General features: G+C 40.7%; 1 protein-coding gene across 1 annotated transcript in view; it reads right to left on the bottom strand.

The window, feature by feature from the left end:
- Positions 1–21,660, bottom strand: part of CCNB3 (cyclin B3) — a 106,958-nt gene that overhangs the window by 74,803 nt on the left and 10,495 nt on the right. Inside the window, exon 3 of the mRNA XM_036928901.2 lies at positions 9,095–9,181. Within this exon, the coding sequence (XP_036784796.2) occupies positions 9,095–9,181 (87 nt within the window). The remainder of the gene's footprint in view (positions 1–9,094; positions 9,182–21,660) is intronic.

The raw sequence follows: 21,660 nt of genomic DNA, 5'->3' as shown, positions 1-21,660 counted from the left end.
AGTTGAGAGGAAATCTCCTCCCCAAAACATATATATTTATGAAAATACAATAAATACAACTATTCCTAAAAGAGACACCAGTGGATGCGTACAACAGCCAGGATACATCTACATCTGTGAGAACTCAACATCACACAAAGGGGGTAAGATACAAGCCATGGCCAGGTGGAACACAAATGCTCCCCCACCCCAGAACATGGTGGGAAGAAAGGACTTGGAGTGGGGAGGGAGTGAAAGCCCAGGAATGCTAAACAACCAGCTCTAGAAATCCACACCTGGAGTGCAGACACAACATGCACAGGGTGCTAGATATTAGAGAAACGGAAAAGCAAAACCTGTGGGCAGGTCCCCACAACCAGCACCTGAGATAAAAGAAAAGCGAGTGCTTTCTGCAAGTCTTAGAGACAGGGACCTTATAGCTGGACGAAGTCGTCCTGGCACACTTAGCCAGCAGCTGGGAATCCCGGGGAACCTTAGGTGCCCTAAACCCCGGAGAGGCAGCGCAGCTCTGAAGACCCTCACAGCACTAAGCAGCCTGCCAGTCATTCCCCTAACTGGCGTGGACCCCGACACACCAGTCCAGTAGCAGGAGAGGGGCAATGGGTGCTGGGGACGGCGGTGCCAGAAGGGACCAGGAGCAGATCACGTGCGCCAAAGGTGCCAGAGGGGATCATGAGAGGCTGAGCGAGCCTGCAGCAGCGGCGACCAAACAGAATGGGTGTGGCTCACGTGCACCAGTGGCAGTGGAGCCAGAGGAGCCTGGTAGAGGCCCACGCAGGAGAGCACTGTGCGTACCTGCAGTGCAGCCAGAGGGAGCAGGCATGCTCCCAGATGACCAGAATCCCAGCCCAATGCACAGCCACCCGGGCCAGACCCAAAGGCCACTGCTGGCACACAGCTGCCCAGAAGGGGCGCCGCTAACATGGAGGAGCGCACCTAGAATGCCTGCCACTCCCCGAAGGGCTCCGTGCAGCTCTGACAGAGACCCCGCCTACAGCAGCTAAGGGGACTAACCCGGTGGCTGCTCTAGGAGTGCGGGTAACCAACACAGACAGCGGAGAAGGGCAAGACATCCAGCAAGCAGAAAAGGACTTTCTTCTCCCAGCCGACACACCCAACCTGCCTACAGCCACCACTATCACCATGAAAAGGCAAAAAAATTTAGTCCAGTCCAAGATAGTTCAGACAACACCTGAGAAAGGATATGCAGAGGCAGACCTAACCAGTCTCCCTGAAAAAGACTTCAAAATAAAAATCATAAACATGCTGACAGAGCTGCAGAGAAATATGCAAGAGCTAAGGGATGACGTCCAGAGGGAGATTACAGACATCCGGAGGGAGATTACACAAGTGAAACAAACTCTGGAAGGATTTATAAGCAGAATAGATAAGATGCAAGAGGCCATTGATGGAACAGAAACCAAAGAATAGGAAAGCATAGAAGCTGATGCAGAGAGAGATAAAAGGATCTCCAGAAATGAAACAATATTAAGAGAACTGTGTGAACAATCCAAAAGGAACAATATCCGCATTATAGGGGTACCAGAGGAAGAAGAGAGAGAAAAAGGGATAGAAAGTGTCTTGGAAGAAATTGCTGAGAACTTCCCAAAACTGGGGGAGGAAATAGTTGCTCAGACTACGGAGGCACACAGAACTCCCGAGAGATGGGATCCAAAGAGGACAACACCAAGACACATAATAATTAAAATGGCAAAGATCAAGGACAAGGACAGAGTATGAAAAGCAGCCAGAGAGAGAAAAAAGGTCACCTACAAAGGAAAACCCATCAGACTTCTCAACAGAACCCTTACAGGCCAGAAGAGAATGGCATGATATATTTAATGCAATGAAACAGAAGGGCCTTGAACCAAGGATACTGTATCCAGCATGATTATCATTTAAATATGAAGGAGGGATTAAAGAAGTCCCAGACAAGCAAAAGTTGAGGGAATTTGCCTCCCACAAACCACCTCTACAGGGTATCTTAGAGGGACTGCTCAAGATGGGAGCACTCTTAAAAAGAGCACAGAAAAAAACACCCAACATATGAAGAATGGAGGAGAAGGAAAAAGAAAGGAAAGAAATAATCATCAGACTGTGTTTATAACAGCTCAATAAGCGAGTGAGGTCAGGCTGTAAGGTAGTAAGCAAGCTAAACTTGCACCTATGGTAACCACAAATCTAAAGACTGCAATGGCAATAAGTACATATCTTTCAATAATCACCCTAAATGTAAATGGACTGAATCCATCAATCAAAAGACACGGAGTAATAGAATGGATAAAAAAACAAGACCATATATATGCTGCTTACAAGAGACTCACCTTAAACCCAAAGACACACACAGATTAAAAGTCAAGGGATGGAGAAAGATATTTCATGCAAACAACAGAGAGAAAAAAAGCAGGTGTTGCAATACTAGTATCAGATAAAATAGACCTCAAAATAAAGAAAGTAACAAGAGATAAAGAAGGACATTACATAATGATAAAGGGCTCAGTCCAACAAGAGGATATAACCATTATAAACATATATGCACCCCATATAGGAGCACCAATATATTTGAAACAAATACTAACAGAATTAAAGGAGGAAATAGAATGCAATGCATTCATTTTGGGAGACTTTAACACACCACTCACTCCAAAGGACAGATCCACCAGACAGAAAATAAGTAAGGACACAGAGGCACTGAACAACACACTAGAACACATGAACCTAATAGACATCTATAGAACTCTACATCCAAAAGCAAAAGGATTTGCATTCTTCTCAAGTGCACATGGAACATTCTCCAGAATAGACCACATACTAGGTCACAACAAGAGCCTCAGTAAATTTCAAAAGATTGAAATCCTACCAACCAACTTTTCAGACCACAAAGGCATAAAAACAGAAATAAACTGTACAAAGAAAGCAAAAAGGCTCACAAACACATGGAGGCTCAACAACACGCTCCTAAATAATCAATGGATCAATGACCAAATCAAAATGGAGATCCAGCAATATATGGAAACAAATGACAACAACAACACAAAGCACCAACTACTGTGGGACACAGCAAAAGCAGTTTTAAGAGGAAAGTATATAGCAATCCATGCATATTTAAAAAAGGAAGAACAATCCAAAATGAATGGTCTAATGTCACAATTATCGAAATTGGGAAAGAAGAACAAATGAGGCCTAAGGTCAGCAGAAGGAGGGACATAATAAAGATCAGAGAAGAAATAAATAAAATTGAGAAGAATAAAACAACAGCAAAAATCAATGAAACCAAGAGCTGGTTCTTCGAGAAAATAAACAAAATAGATAAGCCTCTAGCCAGACTTATTAAGAGAAAAAGAGAGTCAACACACATCAACAGAATCAGAAACGAGAAAGGAAACATCACGACGGACCCCACAGAAATAAAAAGAATTATTAGAGAATACTATGAAAACCTATATGCTAACAAGCTGGAAAACCTAGGAGAAATAGACAACTTCCTAGAAAAATACAACCTTCCAAGAATGACCCAGAAAGAAACAGAAAATCTAAACAGACCAATTACCAGCAAAGGAATTGAATCAGTAATCAAAAAACTATCCAAGAACAAAACCTCCGGGCCAGGTGGATTTACCTCAGAATTTTATCAGACATACAGAGAAGACATAATACCCATTCTCATTAAAGTTTTCCAAAAAATAGAAGAGGAGGGAATACTCCCGAACTCATTCTATGAAGCCAACATCACTCTGATACCGAAACCAGGCAAAGACCCCACCAAAAAAGAAAACTACAGACCAATATCCCTGATGAACGTAGATGCAAAAATACTCAACAAAACATTAGCAAGCCAAATTCAAAAACACATCAAAAGGATCATACACCATGACCAAGTGGGATTCATCCCAGGGATGCAAGGATGGTACAACATTCGACAATCCATCAACATCATCCATCACATCAAGAAAAAGAAGGACAAAAACCACACGATCATCTACATAGATGTTGAAAAAGCATTCAACAAAATTCAACATCCATTCATGATAAAAACTCTCAACAAAATGGGCATAGAGGACAAGTACCTCAACATAACAAAGGCCATATATGATAAACCCACAGCCAACATAGTACTGAACAGCGAGAGGCTGAAAGCTTTTCCTCTGAGATCAGGAACAAGGCAGGGATGCCCACTCTCCCCACTGTTATTCAACATATTACTGGAGGTCCTAGCCACGGCAATCAGACAAAACAAAGAAATGCAAGGAATCCAGATTGGTAAAGAAGAAGTCAAACTGTCACTATTTGCAGAAGACATGACACTGTACATAAAAAACCCTAAACACTCCACTGCAAAACTACTAGAATTAATATTGTAATTCAGCAAAGTTGCAGTATACAAAATTAACACACAGAAATCTGTAGCTTTCCTACACACTAACAATGAACTAATAGAAAGAGAAATCAGGAAAACAATTCCATTCACAATAGCAACAAAAAGAATAAAATACCTAGGAATAAACCTAACCAAGGAAGTGAAAGACCTATACCCTGAAAACTCCAAGACACTCTTAAGAGAAATTAAAGTGGTCACTAACAAATACAAAGTCATCCCATGCTCCTGGCTAGGAAGAATTAATATCATCAAAGCAATATACAGATTTGATGCAATCCCTATCAAATTACCACCAGCATTCTTCAATGAACTGGAACAAATAGTTCAAAAATTCATATGGAACCACCAAAGACCCCGAATAGTCAAAGCAATCCTGAGAAAGAAGAATAAAGTAGTGGGGATCTCGCTCCCCAACTTCAAGCTCTACTACAAAGCCACAGTAATCAAGACAATTTGGTACTGGCACAAGAACAGAGTCACACACCAGTGGAACAGAATAGAGACTCCAGACATTAACGCAAACATATGTGGTCAATTAATATACGATAAAGAATCCATGGACATACAATGGGGAAATGACAGTCTTTTCAACAGATGGTGCTGGCAAAACTGGACAGCTACATGTAAGAGAATGAAACTGGATCACTGTCTAACCCCATACACAAAACTAAACTCCAAATGGATCAAAGACCTGAATGTAAGTTATGAAACCATAAAACTCTTAGAAAAAAACATAGGCAAAAATCTCATGGACATAAACATGAGTGACTTCTTCATGAACATATCTCTCCGGGCAAGGAAAACAAAGGCAAAAATGAACAAGTGGGACTATATCAAGCTAAAAAGCTTCTGTACAGCAAAGGACACCATCAATAGAACAAAAAGGTATCCTACAGTATGGGAGAACTTATTCATAAATCACAGAACCGATAAAGGATTGACATCCAAAATATATAAAGAGCTCACACGCCTCAACAAACAAAAAGCAAATAATTCAATTAAAAAATGGGCACAGGATCTGAACAGACTGTTCTCTAAAGAAGAAATCCAGATGGCCAACAGACACATGAAAAGATGCTCCACATCGCTAATCATCAGAGAAATGCAAATTAAAACCACAATGAGATATCACCTCACACCAGTAAGGATCGCCATCGTCGAAAAGACAAACAACAACAAATGTTGGCGAGGTTGTGGAGAAAGGGGAACCCTCCTACACTGCTGGTGGGAATGTAAATTCGTTCAACCATTGTGGAAAGCAGTATGCAGGTTCCTTAGAATGCTCAAAATAGAAATACCATTTGACCCAGGAATTCCACTTCTAGGAATTTACCCTAAGAATGCAGCACTCCAGTTTGAAAATAGACAGATGCACCCCTATGTTTATTGCTGCACTATTTACAACAGCCAAGATATGGAAGCAACCTAAATGTCCATCAGTAGATGAATGGATAAAGAAGATGTGGTACATATTCACAATGGAATATTATGCAGCCATAAGAGAAAAACAAATCCTACCATTCGCAACAACATGGATGGAGCTAGAGGGTATTATGCTCAGTGAAATAAGCCAGGTGGAGAAGGACAAGTACCAAATGATTTCACTCATATGTGGAGTATAAGAACAAATGAAAACTGAAGGAACAAAACAGGAGCAGAATCACAGTACCCAAGAATGGACTAACAGTTACCAAAGGGAAAGGGACTGGGGAGGATGGGAGGGAAGGGAGGGATAAATATGGGGAAAAAGAAAGAGGGCATTATGATTAGCATGTATAGTGCATGGGGGGTACAGGGAGGGCTGTGCAACACAGAGAAGACAATTAGTGATTTTACAGCCTCTTACTACGCAGATGGACAGTGACTGTGAAGGGGTATGTGGGCGGGACTTGGTGAAGGGGGGAGCCTAGTAAACATAATGTTCTTCATGTAATTGTAGATTAATGATACCAAAATAAAAAAAAAACAAAGAAAGGCTATGGAAATGTTCCAGATTAAAAGAAGCTAGAGACATGACAAGTAAATGATTCTAGACTGGATCCTTTACTAGAGGGGAAAAATGCTTATAACATCAACCTTATAAGTTCAACTGAAAAAATTAGAAAATGGACAATAATTACATAAAAATACTGTATCACTATAAATGTATAATGTTAACTTTACTGTGTATATAAGACAATTTCTCTGAAGAAGTGTACACCAAAGAACCTAGGGGTAGAGGGCCATGACGTATATAAGTAAATAGGATAAAATGTTAACAACAGGTGAATCTAGGTAAGGGGTATATCTGTGTTTTTTGTACTATTTTTATTTTGTAACTTTTGTAAATTTGAAATTATTTCCAAATAAAATGTTAAAAAAATGCCTTTGTATCATCAGATCCTAAGCAACCACAATCCAGCAGGGAATTCTTTTTTAGGCCCTCAAGTCATCTGCTTCTTCTCTTCAAAGAGCTTGACACTGTTTTCATTTTAACTTCACCTGAAGTTTTACAAACTCCCTATATGTGCAATTGAGATTCAGAATTGTAAAAGAAGTGTATTCTTAGCAGGAGAGGGGTGGAGACTATAATCCCTGAGGGTGAAACTCTCTACTTGCCATATGTGAAAGTTTCAAAACACTAATATTTTCAGATGTAAGCTCAAGGGGACTTTAACCTGTACTTGCCTATAATTCTTTCACCAAGAAATAGGAAAATTGTGTCTTACTAATATAAAATCCCTTTGGTAAATATGGACATAGACCCTATCTACTTATCTACTAATTTAGGATCAGCTCTTAACTATCAAAACTTCTTCCCATGCTGGAATGATAAAGGTGAGAGAAAAGAAAACACATCAGATTAACCAATTAAAACACATCAACTCTTTTGGTAGGCCAGGACCTCACTGTGGTGAATGAGGAGAAGACAGATATGGGGACATGGATACCTAGCAATACTGACAGAAAAGAGCAAGTCATCATATAGGGAATACCCAACATTCAGAGAGAAAGGAACCCTCAACCTTCAAATAGATGAGCTCAGCCATCTGCAGAAATGCCCTACCTTAGGAATGACTTAGGTACATTGTAATGATGTTACTTTCTCTGGAAAGTACCAAAGACCACTCAAGGTAAACAAAGTCAATCTTCAGAACTTGAATACAAAAGGGAAATGAGTTTTCTGAGCTTCTGGAAAGCTAGAGGCAGAGATACTCCTCAGGGATATCTTGCTCCCCCCAGCCCAACCCTGGATGAGGATGTTGACTAATAGATGTTGAAGTCAGTTGGAGAACCAGGAGAGTCCTGGATATCTGCATGTATTTTCCATTAGTTTATTTGTATTTACTCTTTATGAATGGCAATATAGAAAACTTCATAAGAAAAGGATTGAGACATAGCAAGAAAGTTTCTCATATGCTGTGAGACCTTGCCTTGCATAGTGTCACTGCACTCCTATTAGGGACTCTGGGGGCCAAGGGTAGCTACACTAAGATGGGCTATACCTGCTACTGATTTGGGTGGCTACTTTATTTCAGCCAAATTTCTAGATCCACGGATAAGTAAGTCAGGTCTATGTGGAAGGGGTCTCTTTCAACCAATCTGTAGTGAATCTGAAATTATGCAAAAAGCTGTAACCTAATTATATATGTTGTAATATGCACAGGGAAGAGACTGTATTAGCACAAAGGTGGTTACATAGCACCTAAAGAGCAGAGATCCGAAGGACAGAACTTTGCCAGTGTTGATCCAATCCTGCTCAAGGGAGTAAAATATTATCTAGTAGATATAAGTATTCCAGTAGCCATAGAAGGACATTCTATTATGGAGGGAAGGAATAGTTCATCAGAATTCTCTGTATCCTAGATGAAACAGGCTTCAAAACCAACACTGGGCAAGACCTCATCTGTAAAGTAGAGATAATTGCAGCATCTATACCTAGGATTATAAGAAGATTAAGTGAGTTGATACAGGAAAATGTATTTAAAATAGCACCTGGCACATGGTAAATGCTCAGTAGGCATCAGTTATTTTCCAAGACCAAAAGATTACCTTTGGCCCAATTCCATGTCCAGTTAGTAACTTTCTATTAATTCTGGGTTTTGCTGGTACCTTAATAACACCAGAAGGGAGGTAATTTGGAAGTAAACTCAAGAATTCCTGTCAAAATCGAGTTTCTAGATCACCATAGTTGAAGACTAGATCATGGCTGTGGTCCTCTACCGTTCTGTACATCAGGGGGATTTTTTATTGTCACTGTGATTTGGGATGCTGCTAGAATTTATTGCCTAGGGGCCAGAGATGCTGGTTGAAGTCAGTTCTATGTGACAGAAAATTGTCCTGCACCAAATACCCATAGTTCTCTAATTGATAAACACTGCCCTAGACTACAATGAATCCACCAAAGTACTTACCTCTAAGGCCTAGGCAGCCAGCAGAGCCACCTCTGAACTTCACCTAAATCCAAGACCCCATAGGTCTCATATTTACCTACAATTTCATATCGGACAATCACTCTGCCTGCCACTTCTAAAGAGCTCCACCAGTTAATGCAGATGGTATGTGCCAGAAGAGTCCCAGCAGTTTCTGCAATTGGGTCATCAATGATTCCAAATAAAACTGGCTCTCAACATTCTAGAGAGTGTCAGGGTCTAGTAAACTGGAAAGGTCCTTCAAGAAAGGTTTTGTCTAAGCATTATGAAAAACCACAGTGGAGGATTGGACTAGCATACTCACATTGGTGAGATCTTCAAAAGCTGATCTCTTTTTGAGTGGTCCCTGAGTTGATGATGGAGATATATTTGCTTGGTAATTCTCCCCTCTCTAAAAAAGTAAAAGAGGTAAATGAGTATATCCAATTGTGAACAGTCTTTTCAGAGACTTCAGGTCCTCTTTAGGGCTTAGGAGGAAACTCTAAAATCTCAAAGAAACTGGAGATGCATATAATAAACCCCAACAAATGAAAATATCAGCACTCACTTCTGCTCAGAGTCCCTAAGGGAGGTAATCTTGACAATGGGGACAAGGCTGTGAGGAGAGATAACCATCAGTGTTACTCTCAGAATGAGCAAAATAGCTTGGTGAACTAATTTTCCTCCTTACTCTTCTCATACTTACGGTTATCCTATCCAAGATTAACAACCACGACCACTACCCCGCCACTCCCCCAGTCATTCCTTCAGTGTAGATGCTTTCAGGTAAATTAGTTCAATAATTTAACAAATATTTAAGTTAAATGGTTTATTTAAGACATTTACAATAAGGACAATAACAAACATACCCACATACTGGTCCAAGATCAGTTCATTACTAGTCAACAGCCTCAGTTTTTTTATCAGTAAAACTGGAATGATAACTTGCCTTATTTGAAGATCGAATAAGAGAATACTTTTTTAAAAAAGGACTGTATAAAGTGTAAATTGACAGAAAACAACTTTAAAAGTATATAGTCCAATATGATTTTAAACCTCACAGGGAAAACTTTATATTTTAAGAAAGGAGTTTGGTAATCCATACTACTCCCTAATTGTTAGTGTATACAACAGTGGGATGGTAGAATGGAGGAGAAGTATTTTGGAGCAAAGGGGGCTTTCTTTCTGGGTATTGTTTATCTATGCATGCCTTACCCCACTCCCAAATGAGTAAAACCAACTCTATGGGGTTAAAGATTAGGGTAAATTTTACTGTAGGACTCTTCTGTTTTTATTTTTTGTGAAAATTTGGTGTTTTTTTTTGGTGAAAGGCTCCTAAGTATCAGATTTCCTTTATGAAATGAGAACAAAGTCTGCCCTCGCTATATCAGAGACTTATTATAAGCAGAACATTGGGGCCACACCATTTATTTGCTCTATTCTCTACCTATACTATGAACTGTTAATATGTGACAGAGTAAGTAATCAGAAATTTAGAGAGTTAGATTCAAAATACAGCAAACCAGTATAGCATAATAGAGCAATCCTGAAAAAGCTGACAACTACTTCCATTTTCTAATTGATTAAGCGAAGAAATAAGTAAACAATTAGTCTTTTCTCTAGTTCATGATAAATAATCCTAGTGAAAATAATTAGCAAAATCTAAAATATTTTGTAGTTACAAAAATATCAAATTTAGCCAACAAATAAGCTGTCATTCTGTTATCCAATTCCTACTTAATATTACTCATACCTCAGAGATATTACAGGTTCAGCTCCAGACCACTACAATAAAGCAAATGTAGCAATAAAGCAAGCCAAATGAATTTTTTGCTTCCCAGTGCAAATAAAAGGTACATTTACACCATACTGTAGTCTGTTAAGTGTACAATAGCATTTTGTCTAAAAAATGTACATATCTTAATTTAAAAATATTTTATTGTTAAAAATGCTAACCGTTTCATACAAGTTTTCAGCAAGTCATCATCTTTTTGCTATTAGAGAGTTTTGCCTTGATGTTGATTATTGCTGACTGATCAGGCTGATAGCTGCTGAAGATGGGGGTGACTATGACAATTTCTTAAAATAAGACAACAATGAAGTTTCCACATTGACTCTTTGTTTCGTGAACAATTTTTCTTTAGCATGCAATGTTGTTTAATAGCGTTTTACCCACACTAGAACTTCTTTCAAAAGTACAATCAATCCTCTCAAACCCTGCCAACTAATTTTAATTTACCAACTAAGTTTATGTAATATTCTAAGTCCTTTGTTGTCATTTTAACAATCTTCACAGCATCTTCTCCAGAAGTGGATTCTATTTTAAGGAACCACTTTCTTCACTCATCCATAAGAAGCAATTCCTCATCTGTTAAAGTTTTATCATGAAATTTCAGTAATCCAGTCACATCTTCAAGCTCCACTTCTAATTCTAGTCCTCTTGTTATTTCTCCTACATCTGCAGTTACTTTCTCCATTGAAATCTTGAACCCCTAAAAGTCATCCATGGGGCTTTGAATCCACTCCTTCCAAACTCCCCTTAATGTTGCTATTTTGACCTCTTTCCATGAACTGTATTCTTTGTGGCATCTAGAATGGTGAAGCCTTTCCAGAAGGTTTTCAATTTACTTTCCCCAGGGAGAAATTTGGGGTCAAAATACTTTTGAAACCGAAATGAGTCAAAGGGAGAATTAAAGTGGGGGAAACCCAGTTATTGCTTACAAGCAGTTGTCGACTTTTGCTCTCTCATGTCTCTCCCCACCCGCCTGCAAAAAAAGGGACCCTGCCAAACTCTCCAGTCCAGATATGCCTTACCTCACCCTTGTAATTACCTATTGACATGGAGATGGATACCTCTCTCTACCCCTTGGAAACACCTATTGATATGGAGATGCACTAAGGCCAGGCAAGAGATTCTGGAAATATTACAATTTTACCCACAGCCCATTTCTCCAGAAATCTTGCCTCACAATTTACTCATTTCCCCATTTCCACAATGTCCCCTATATAAGAAAACTGGAGCACTGTAACCAGACTAAAAAGATACAATAGCAACAGCAATAAAATCATGATAATCCTCAAGCCAGAGGATTCAGCTGGTTCAAAGTCCTATGCAGATTAAGTCCAAACTCATGCATTCCACAGGTGGTCATAGCTGAACAGGTAGTGAGTTTAGAGCAATCATCACCCAGCAGCTACAGCCAGGGGGTGGGTCCAGGCCACAGGGACTGTAGAAGAAAAAAACCTTAAGAGTGATAAGATGCATGTTTTAATGACACCAGCATAGGCAAATCTTCTCCATCAGGTAGGATGCATGCATAAGAGTGGTCGTGTGACAGGACACTGGCAGGAATGGGATCTCGTCCTGATCTAGTACACCAGATCTTCACCCCACTCCCTGCAGCAGTTACAGATGGGTCAGTATATACAGCTATGGGAGGTATATGCACTGGCCATAAAGATAAAACAAAACTCCCCTACAAGATGCTCTTACTTCCTGGATGTATTGGGAATACTACCATGATCTTTGGGGGCCACTGTGATGTTACTCCAAGAACAAAGAGGACGCCAGCTTTCAGGCCTTTTCCCCAAGGTGCCAGAAGTGGTCCATGTGTCGAAATGTCCAGGGCCACATCCACTCAACAGAGTCTCGAGGGTTTAATGCAGTTGGGGACAGCAGCAGAATGTTGCTCTACTACCCATATCCTGGCTTCAATAACTCCTCTTTGGTTTGCACATACAGTTGTATAGGAGAGGCAAATGTGTTAGCATACCCACAGGGCTCAAGGCTCCTTTTCAGGGCTTCTCATTCAAATGCTGTAGCACTGTCCATAAGCAAACTGACCAGCCCTGTAGATTATTTGTGTCTGACTTCAGGACAGATTTCAACAAGCCATTGTACTTCTCTATCATGCGTGCCCCAGCAGGGTTATATGGTACATGAAACTTCCACTTTATTCCTAATTGCTGCACCCATTCTTATAATGCATGTCCAGTAAAGTGGGTGCCCTGATTGCTCTCAATCACCTGTGGCTGGTCATAGGCTGCAAAGAGACACTCTAAGCCCCGCTTGGTGGTTTTCTGGTCTGCATGACATGCAGGAAAAGCAACCAACAATCCAGTATCTGGGTCCACACAAGTTGTGGCATAGCAATACCCTTCTGATATGGGCAGAGGCCCAATACAGTCTATCGGCCACCTGATACAGGCTATCAGCCCCTTTACTATTGCCCTGTGTTGCTGTGGGACTCAGTGTAACTACCACTTAGAGCACACAAGGTACTCCTTCCGGTCTCTGCTGACTTCTTCAAAGGTCAATGGCAAGCCCCACTGACAGGCTACAGCCCACATTGTCTTTTGCCCTATCTGCAACAAACACTGATGTAACCATTGGGCCACATCAGAGGCAGTCTTTCCTTCTAGCCAATGCATCTGGGCCAATCTGTCTGCTTCATTATTCCCTGGGGATGCCAGAGGCAAATGGCCAGTCACATGACATACAGTAACAGTCTTAGTCTGGCCAGAGGCCCATAGGTATTGCCACAACACTTGCCTCCAAAGGGGCCAATGACCAACCATCCAGTTGGCATGGCACCATATCAGTAGCCACAGGGTCAAGCCCCAATAGACAGCCCAGCTGTCAGTGCAGACAACTATAGGGGAGGGCTCCTGTGATCAAGAGCCATACTGCCTGCAACTCAGCCCACTGGCTGCTCTTCCCCTCTCTGTCCTCCATCCATATTGTCTCAGTCTTAGGATGGAAAGTCACAACCCTCTACTTCGGGGGCTGCCCATAACTGGAGACGCCTGTATACCAAGCATCTTCAGCAATAGGGGCTTTTCCCTCCTGATAAGGACTCTTGGCTACCAGTGGCTCAAAAGCAACTCCTCCTGCTTTCCACTGGTGTATGTCACTAGCCCCAATAAGTGTTGAAGTTCTCCACTTAAGGGGCTAGTAGAGAAGGTGCTACACTGCTGTAAATATGCACCCCATTTGGCCAGTGTAGGCATCTGTGCTATGCCACTCCATGCCCTTTAGGTCCAGTCTCGCACCTACCCTGCAACAGGATAGGTGGTTATTACCTTGGTCGCAGCTGTTCTGGTGATGGGCTCCATAGACAACAAGGTGTGGTACACAGCAGCGAGCTGCTTCTCTATCAAGGTGTGCCAGACCTCTGCTCCTTTTCATAGTTGTGACCAGAATCCAATAGGTTGGCATGTCCATTCAAGCCACTGACAAAAACCCCATCCATAACCATCTTTGGTTACATGAACATCCAGTTCATAAGGCCTTGATGAGTCCATTACATTTAAGGCCCGTATGGCCTTGACTGCCCATTTAGCAGCAGTAAAAGCATCTGGACATGAGTCATCCCAGTCCCACCTGATGCCCTTTCACACCACTGGTATAAGGGCTTCAGAATTTGTGCCAAGTGTGGGATAAACACTCTCCAGTAGCCCAAAAGACCCAAAAATTCTTGTAATACTGCCACAGCAGTAGGGGTAGGGAAAGCCTGGACCATGTCTATGACTGCTTCAGGAATAACTTTAGTTTTACCTGACCACACAACCCCCAAGAATTTTACAGACAAACCAGGTCCCTGAACCTTGACGCTGTTCACAGCCCATCCTCTCTCCTGTAGATGTTACACCAGTCTAGGAACTTCCCTTTCTATATCTGCAAGAGAACCAGATGTGAGCATAATATCATCAATGTAGTGATACCATTGCACCATTTGCAGTTTCTTCCATGTGGCCAATTCCTGGGCTACAAGTCCATGAAAGATGGTGGGATTGTGGAGATATCCCTGAGGAAGGACAGCGAATGTCCACTGCCTGCCTTCCCACATGAAGGCAAACTGTTGCTGACTTTTCTGTACTATGTGAATAGAGAAGAAGGCATTAGCAAGGTCCACAACATAATGATATGTCCCTAGTTCCTGACTGAGGGTGTCCTTAAGGTCTGCTATAGAGGGGACAGCAGCATGCAAAGGGGTTGTGACTTTATTCAATTCCCTGTAGTCCAAAGCCATATGCCAGGAGCCATCTGGCTTTCTCACTGACCACATTGGGGAATTGAAAGGACTATGAGTGGGCTTTATGATGCCCACCTTCTCCAACTCCTGTAGAGTTTCTCTAATTCCCTTGTGTCCCCAGGCAATTTATACTGCTTAGTATTTCTCACTTGCCGAGGTACAGGTAGAGCTACAGGTGCTTAGTATGTTCCCTCAGAACTGCCTTTACCACACGTACCCTCAGTCTGAACTCACCTGTAGTGGTCTGTAACCACAGACCCTGCAGGATATCTACCCCCAAAATATATTCAGGGATGGGAGAAATGTACACACTACACTCCTTTGGGGGTAAACACCCTATTCCCAATGGGATTTGGGCTTTCTTCACTCTAATTGCCTTACCCCCATAGCCATCTATCACAGCAGGGGGCCCAGGAAAATGCTCAGAGTTGCCATAAATCAGAGAACATTCAGCTCCTGTGTCCACCAGAACCAGGAAACAGTGTACATTCACAGGGGACCAATGAATTGCTAATTCTACATGTGGCCTCTGGTCCCCACCATGTTTCCCAAGGTGGGGGACTTGACCCCCTCTCAGTCAAACCACAACACCCAATCATTTTCCCATGGGGTTGCAGGCCAAGGCGGAGCCTGAGTACTGTCCTCCAGGAAGACTTGCAGGGACACAGGCCAGATGGGGCTTTGTCTTCTGCTTCTGTGTCCTGAATCTCAGTGGCTAGAACTGCTGCTCTGGCTTTAATTGCTGCCACAGTTCTCACAAGATCCTATTGGGCTGCCCATCAAGTTTTTCTTTTACCATCCCAGCCTTTATCAAATTAACCTACATCTCGGTCCATGAAACCTTCATGGGGCCCTTTGCAGCTCTCCTTTCAGTCATAGCCCATACTTCCTTCCATGCTCTTATTGTTTCAACCTCCCCCAGATCTGCTAAAGTAAGAGTAGCCTCACTTATAGGTTGCCCTATATGGGGGGCAAGAAGAGTCAGTAGGAACCCAAAGAGAGAGCTGTATGGAGCACCAGATTTATCATTCCAATGGTAAACAGTTCCTCATCAGGGCCCCTGGGGTCCATATTTTAGATGATATTTTTCATGCCCAACTCCCGTAACACCTGTTGGAGCTTTGCATAGATTTTCCAGCTAGTGGGTAAGTATGGTAAATCACCCTGATTAGGCCAAACTGCCCTGATGGCTGCTGTCAGCCAATTCAGAAGTGTCCGGTTCCCTGAAGTGTGAAGGGCAATTTGCAACCATTGCCAGAGGGAAGAATAAATCATCAGGGAAGCCAGTCTACCCATTTCAGTACCTGACATAACAATGTGTTGCATCGCCATACCCCAGAAATACAAAAGCCATGTAGGCAGATGTTCCAAAGGCTCCTGCCAATACCAGATGCTCATGTCCACCAGCTCATTCTCAGTGTAGGGGTGGAGCATGGAGTGGTCTACCAACTGGGTAGAGGGTGCATCCTCCCCCTTGAGGAGCCCACAGTGGCTGCATTTTTATTTTCTTAATTACAACCAAGCAGGTCAGTCCAACAAGAGGGTATAATCATTATAAATATCTATGCACCCAACATAGAAGCACCTAAATATGTAAAACAAAAACTAACAGAATTAAAGGGGAAAACAGAATGTAATACATTCATTTTATGAGACTTCAACATGCCACTTACTCCAATGGACAGATCCACCAGACAGAAAATAAGTAAGGAGACAGAGGCACTGAAAAACACATTAGAACAGATGGACCTAACAGACATCTACAGAACTCTACACACAAAGGCAGCAGGATACACAGTCTTCTCAGGTGTACATGGAACATTTTCCAGAATAGTTCACATACTAAGACACAAAAAGAGCCTCAACAAATTCAGAAGGATTGAAAAGCCAGCTTCTCAGACCACAGAGGTATGAAACTAGAAAATAAATTATGTAAAGAAAACAAAAAAAGCGAACAAACACATGGATGCTTAACAACATGCTCCTAAATAATCAATCAATGACCAAATAAAAACAGAGATCAAGCAATATATGGAGATAAATGAAAACAACTAAACACCCCAAAACTTGTGGGAAGCCATGAAGGCAGTTCAAAGAGGGAAGTATATTGAAATACAGCCCTACCTCAGGAAGGAAGAACAATACCAAATGAACAGTCTAAGCTCACAATGAATGAAACTAGAAAAAGAAGAACAAATGAAGCCCAAAGTCAATAGAAGGGAGGACATAATAAATATCAGAGCAGAAATAAGTAAAATTGAGAAGAATAAAACAATAGAATCAATGAAACCAGGAGTGGGTTCTCCATGAAAATAAACAAAACAGATAAACTCCTAGCCAGACTTATCAATAAAAAAAGAGTGTACACACATAAACAGATTCAGAAATCAGAAAGGAAAAATCACTACGCACACCACAGAAATACAAAGAATTATTAGAGAATACTATGAAAAACTATATGCTAACAAATTGAATAACCTAGAAGTAATGGAACACTTTCTAGAAAAATACAACCTTCCCAGAATGACCCAGGAAGAAACAGAAAATCTGAACAGACCAATTACCAGCAATGAAAGTGAACTGGTAATCAAACATCTACCTAAGAACAAAATTCCTAGTACAGATTTTTTCACCACTAAATTTTATCAAACATTTATTTATTTTTTTATTTTTTTTATTGAAGGGTAGTTGACAACAGTATTGCATTACATTAGTTTCAGGTGTACAACACAGTGATTCAACATTTATATACATGATAATTCTAGGTACCAGGTATCACCATACCAAGTTGTTACAATATTTTGACTATATTCCTTATGCTATACATTACATCCCGGTTACTTATTTATTTTACAATTGGAAGTGTTATATATATATATATATATATATATATATATATATATATATATATATATATATATATATATATATATATATATATATATATATAGTGAGGGCATCTCTCATATTTATGGATCAAATAGTTGTTAACCACAATAAATTTCTGTATAGGGGGGTCAATACTCAATGCACAATCATTAATCCACCCCAAGCCTAATTTTCGTCAGTCTCCAATCTTCTGATGCATAACAAACAAGTTCTTACATGGAGTACAAATTCTTACATAGTGAATAAGTTAGATGGTGAACAGTGCAAAGGCAGTCATCACAGAAGCTTTCGGTTTTGTTCATGCATTATGAACTATACAGAGTCAGTTCAAATATGAATATTCATTTGATTTTTAAACTTGATTTATATGTGGATACCACATTTCTCTATTATTATTATTTTTAATAAAATTCTGAAGTGGTAGGTAGATACGAGATAAAGGTAGAAAACAGAGTTTAGTGTTGTAAGAGAGCAAATGTAGATGATCAGGTGTGTGCCTGTAGACTATGTGTTAATCCGAGCTAGACGAGGGCAATAAACATCCATGTATGCAGAAGATTTCTCTCAGAACATGAGGGGGCAGGTTCTAAGCCTCACCTCTGCTGCTCCCCATTTTCTCACCAGATGGCCCCCTGTGACTGTGCCTGTCTTAGGTTGTTCCTCCCTTGAGGAATCTTACCCATCTCTGGCTAACCAGTCAACTTCCGGGGCCATACAGGGAAATGTTAAGTTGGTAAGTGAGAGAGAAGCCTTATTGTTTGAAAAGGTTAGCTTTTTACTTCTTTGCATATTTATGCCCTGTGGCTTCTATGCCCAGCATTTGTCTTGAGGTGTCTTTACCACTTGGAAGAATTATGATACTCGGTAAATTCGACATGTGGCACGAGTTCTATTTAAAGGTTGTGATTAGGTAGGAAGAAGAAAACCTATAGAAGTAGCAGGTGGAAGAAAACCTGGGAAGATTGATTATTTCTTTGACATATCTTCTTGTAGAGTAACTTCAGCATGGATAGGTTTTAAACGACTAATTAAATTGTGCACACACATTAACATAATAGGAATATAGTTACCTAACCAAAGCATACCTGTAATTACCAGCCATCTCCAGTGAAACCAAGAAAACCAGTTAGGCACCTTAGGCATTTGTGAAAACTTATCTATGATATGGTGGATATTGTCCGACTGAACTTAAACAGTCTGAGAGAATTCAGATAAACTAGAACAACCCATTCCTGGGGACTGTTCATATCCCATATGTTCTTTTAACGATAAATAGTTTGTGGTTGTAAGATTTTGGAGTGCTAAAATTTGCACTTCTCCTAATTCTTGGTTGAGTTACAACAGTATAGATCCAGTCCAATTTTTTGTTTTACTGTCTGCACAGGACAGCTTAGATATCTCCTTCGTCATTCCCATGGCAAGTCCAGGAACTGGTGGGATGAGTGCATCTACACCTGTGACAGTGCATGGACCTTGTTAGAGTTCTTTTTTTTTTGCTGATCATCTTCTGTCATGAGTCTTCCCGAGAGTGCTGATGTTGGAAGTTCTTTTTCATATCGTATCTTAGTTCATTTTCGGGGTAGCCAAATTAGGCTTTGATCCTCTGTATAAACACAAACAGACCCTTTGCCTACACTTTTATATGCCCTTTATATCATTGTGTAGAACTCATTAGAGGTCACCACATAGGAACTGCTTTTTTTTTTTAATCATTAATCTACACTTACATGACGAATACTTTGTTAACTAGGCTCTCCCCTATACCAGGTCCCCCCTATATACTCCTTTAAAGTCACTGTCCATCAGCGTAGCAAACTGTTGTAGAATCACTACTTGTCTTCTCTGTGTTGTACAGCCCTCCCCTTTCTCACACCCCGCTATGGATGCTAATCTTAATACCCCTCTTTTTCTGCCCCCCCTTATCCCTCCCTACCCACCCATCCTCCCCAGTCCCTTTCCCTTTGGTACCTGTTAGTCCATTCTTGAGTTCTGTGATTCTGTTGCTGTTTTGTTCCTTCAGTATTTCCTTTGTTCTTATATTCCACAGATGAGTGAAATCATTTGGTATTTCTCTTTCTCTGCTTGGCTTGTTTCACTGAGCATAATACCCTCCAGCTCCATCCATGTTGCTGCAAATGGTTGGATTTGCCCTTTTTTTATGGCTGAGTAGTATTCCATTGTGTATATGTACAACTTCTTCTTTATCCATTCATCTATCGATGGACATTTAGGTTGCTTCCAATTCTTGGCTACTATAAATAGTGCTGCGATAAACATAGGGGTACATTGGTCTTTCTCATACTTGATTGCTGCATTCTTAGGGTAAATTCCTAGGAGTGCAATTCCTGGGTCAAATGGTATGTCTGTTTTGAGCATTTTGATGTACCTCCATACTGCTTTCCACAATGGTTGAACAAGTTTACATTCCCACCAGCAGTGTAGGAGGGTTCCCCTTTCTCCACAACCTCGCCAACATTTGTTGTTGTTTGTCTTTTGGATGGTAGCCATCCTTACTGGTGTAATGTGATATCTCATTGTGGTTTTAATTAGCATTTCTCTGATAACTAGCGATGTGGAGCATCTTTTCATGTGTCTGTTGGCCATCTGTATTTCTCTTTTGGAGAACCATCTGTTCAGTTCCTTTGCCCATTTTTTAATTGGGTTATTTGTTTTTTGTTTGTTGAGGTGTGTGAGCTCTTTATATATTCTGGACGTCAAGCCTTTATCGGATGTGTCATTTTCAAATATATTCTCCCATACTGTAGGGTTCCTTTTTGTTCTATTGATGGTGTCTTTTGCTGTACAGAAGCTTTTCAGCTTAATATAGTCCCACTTGTTCATTTTTGCTGTTGTTTTCCTTGCCCGGGGAGATATGTTCAAGAAGAGGTCACTCATGTCTATGTCTAAGAGGTTTTTACCTATGTTTTCTTCCAAGAGTTTAATGGTTTCATGACTTACATTCAGGTCTTTGATCCATTTGGAGTTTACTTTTGTATATGCGGTTAGACAATGGTCCAGTTTCATTCTCCTACATGTAGCTGTCCAGTTTTGCCAGCACCATCTGTTGAAGAGACTGTCATTTCGCCATTGTATGTCCATGGCTCCTTTATCAAATATTAATTGACCATATATGTCTTGGTTAATGTCTGGATTGTCTAGTCTGTTCCATTGGTCTGTGGCTCTGTTCTTGTGCCAGTACCAAATTGTCTTGATTATTATGGCTTTATAATAGAGCTTGAAGTTGGGGAGTGAGATCCCCCCACTTTATTCTTCTTTCTCAGGATTGCTTTGGCTATTCGGGGTCTTTGGTGGTTCCATATGAATTTTTGAATTCTTTGTTCCAGTTCATTGAAGAATGTTGCTGGTAGTTTCATAGGGATTGCATCAAATCTGTATATTGCTTTGGGCAGGATGGCCATTTTGACGATATTAATTCTTCCTAGCCATGAGCATGGGATGCGTTTCCATCTGTTAGTGTCCCCTTTAATTTCTTTTAAGAGTGACTTGTAGTTTTCAGAATATAAGTCTTTCACTTCTTTGGTTAGGTTTATTCCTAGGTATTTTATTTTTATTGATGCAATTGTGAATGAAGTTGTTTTCCTGATTTCTCTTTCTGTTGGTTCATTGTTGGTATATAGGAAAGCCACAGATTTCTGTGTGTTGATTTTGTATCCTGCAACTTTGCTGTATTCCGATATCAGTTCTAGTAGTTTTGGGGTGGAGTCTTTAGGGTTTTTTATGTACAGTATCATGTCATCGGCAAATAGTGACAGTTTGACTTCTTCTTTGCCAAACTGGATTCCTTGTATTTTTTTGTTTTGTCTGATTGCCGTGGCTAGGACCTCCAGTACTATGTTAAATAACAGTGGGGAGAGTGGACATCCCTGTCTAGTTCCCGATCTCAGCGGAAATGCTTTCAGCTTCTCGCTATTCAATATAATGTTGGCTGTGGGTTTAACATAGATGG

The sequence above is a fragment of the Manis pentadactyla genome, chromosome X (genome assembly GCF_030020395.1).
Source record: "Manis pentadactyla isolate mManPen7 chromosome X, mManPen7.hap1, whole genome shotgun sequence".
Lineage (NCBI taxonomy): Eukaryota > Metazoa > Chordata > Mammalia > Pholidota > Manidae > Manis > Manis pentadactyla.
This window is presented reverse-complemented; position numbering and strand designations above follow the sequence as displayed.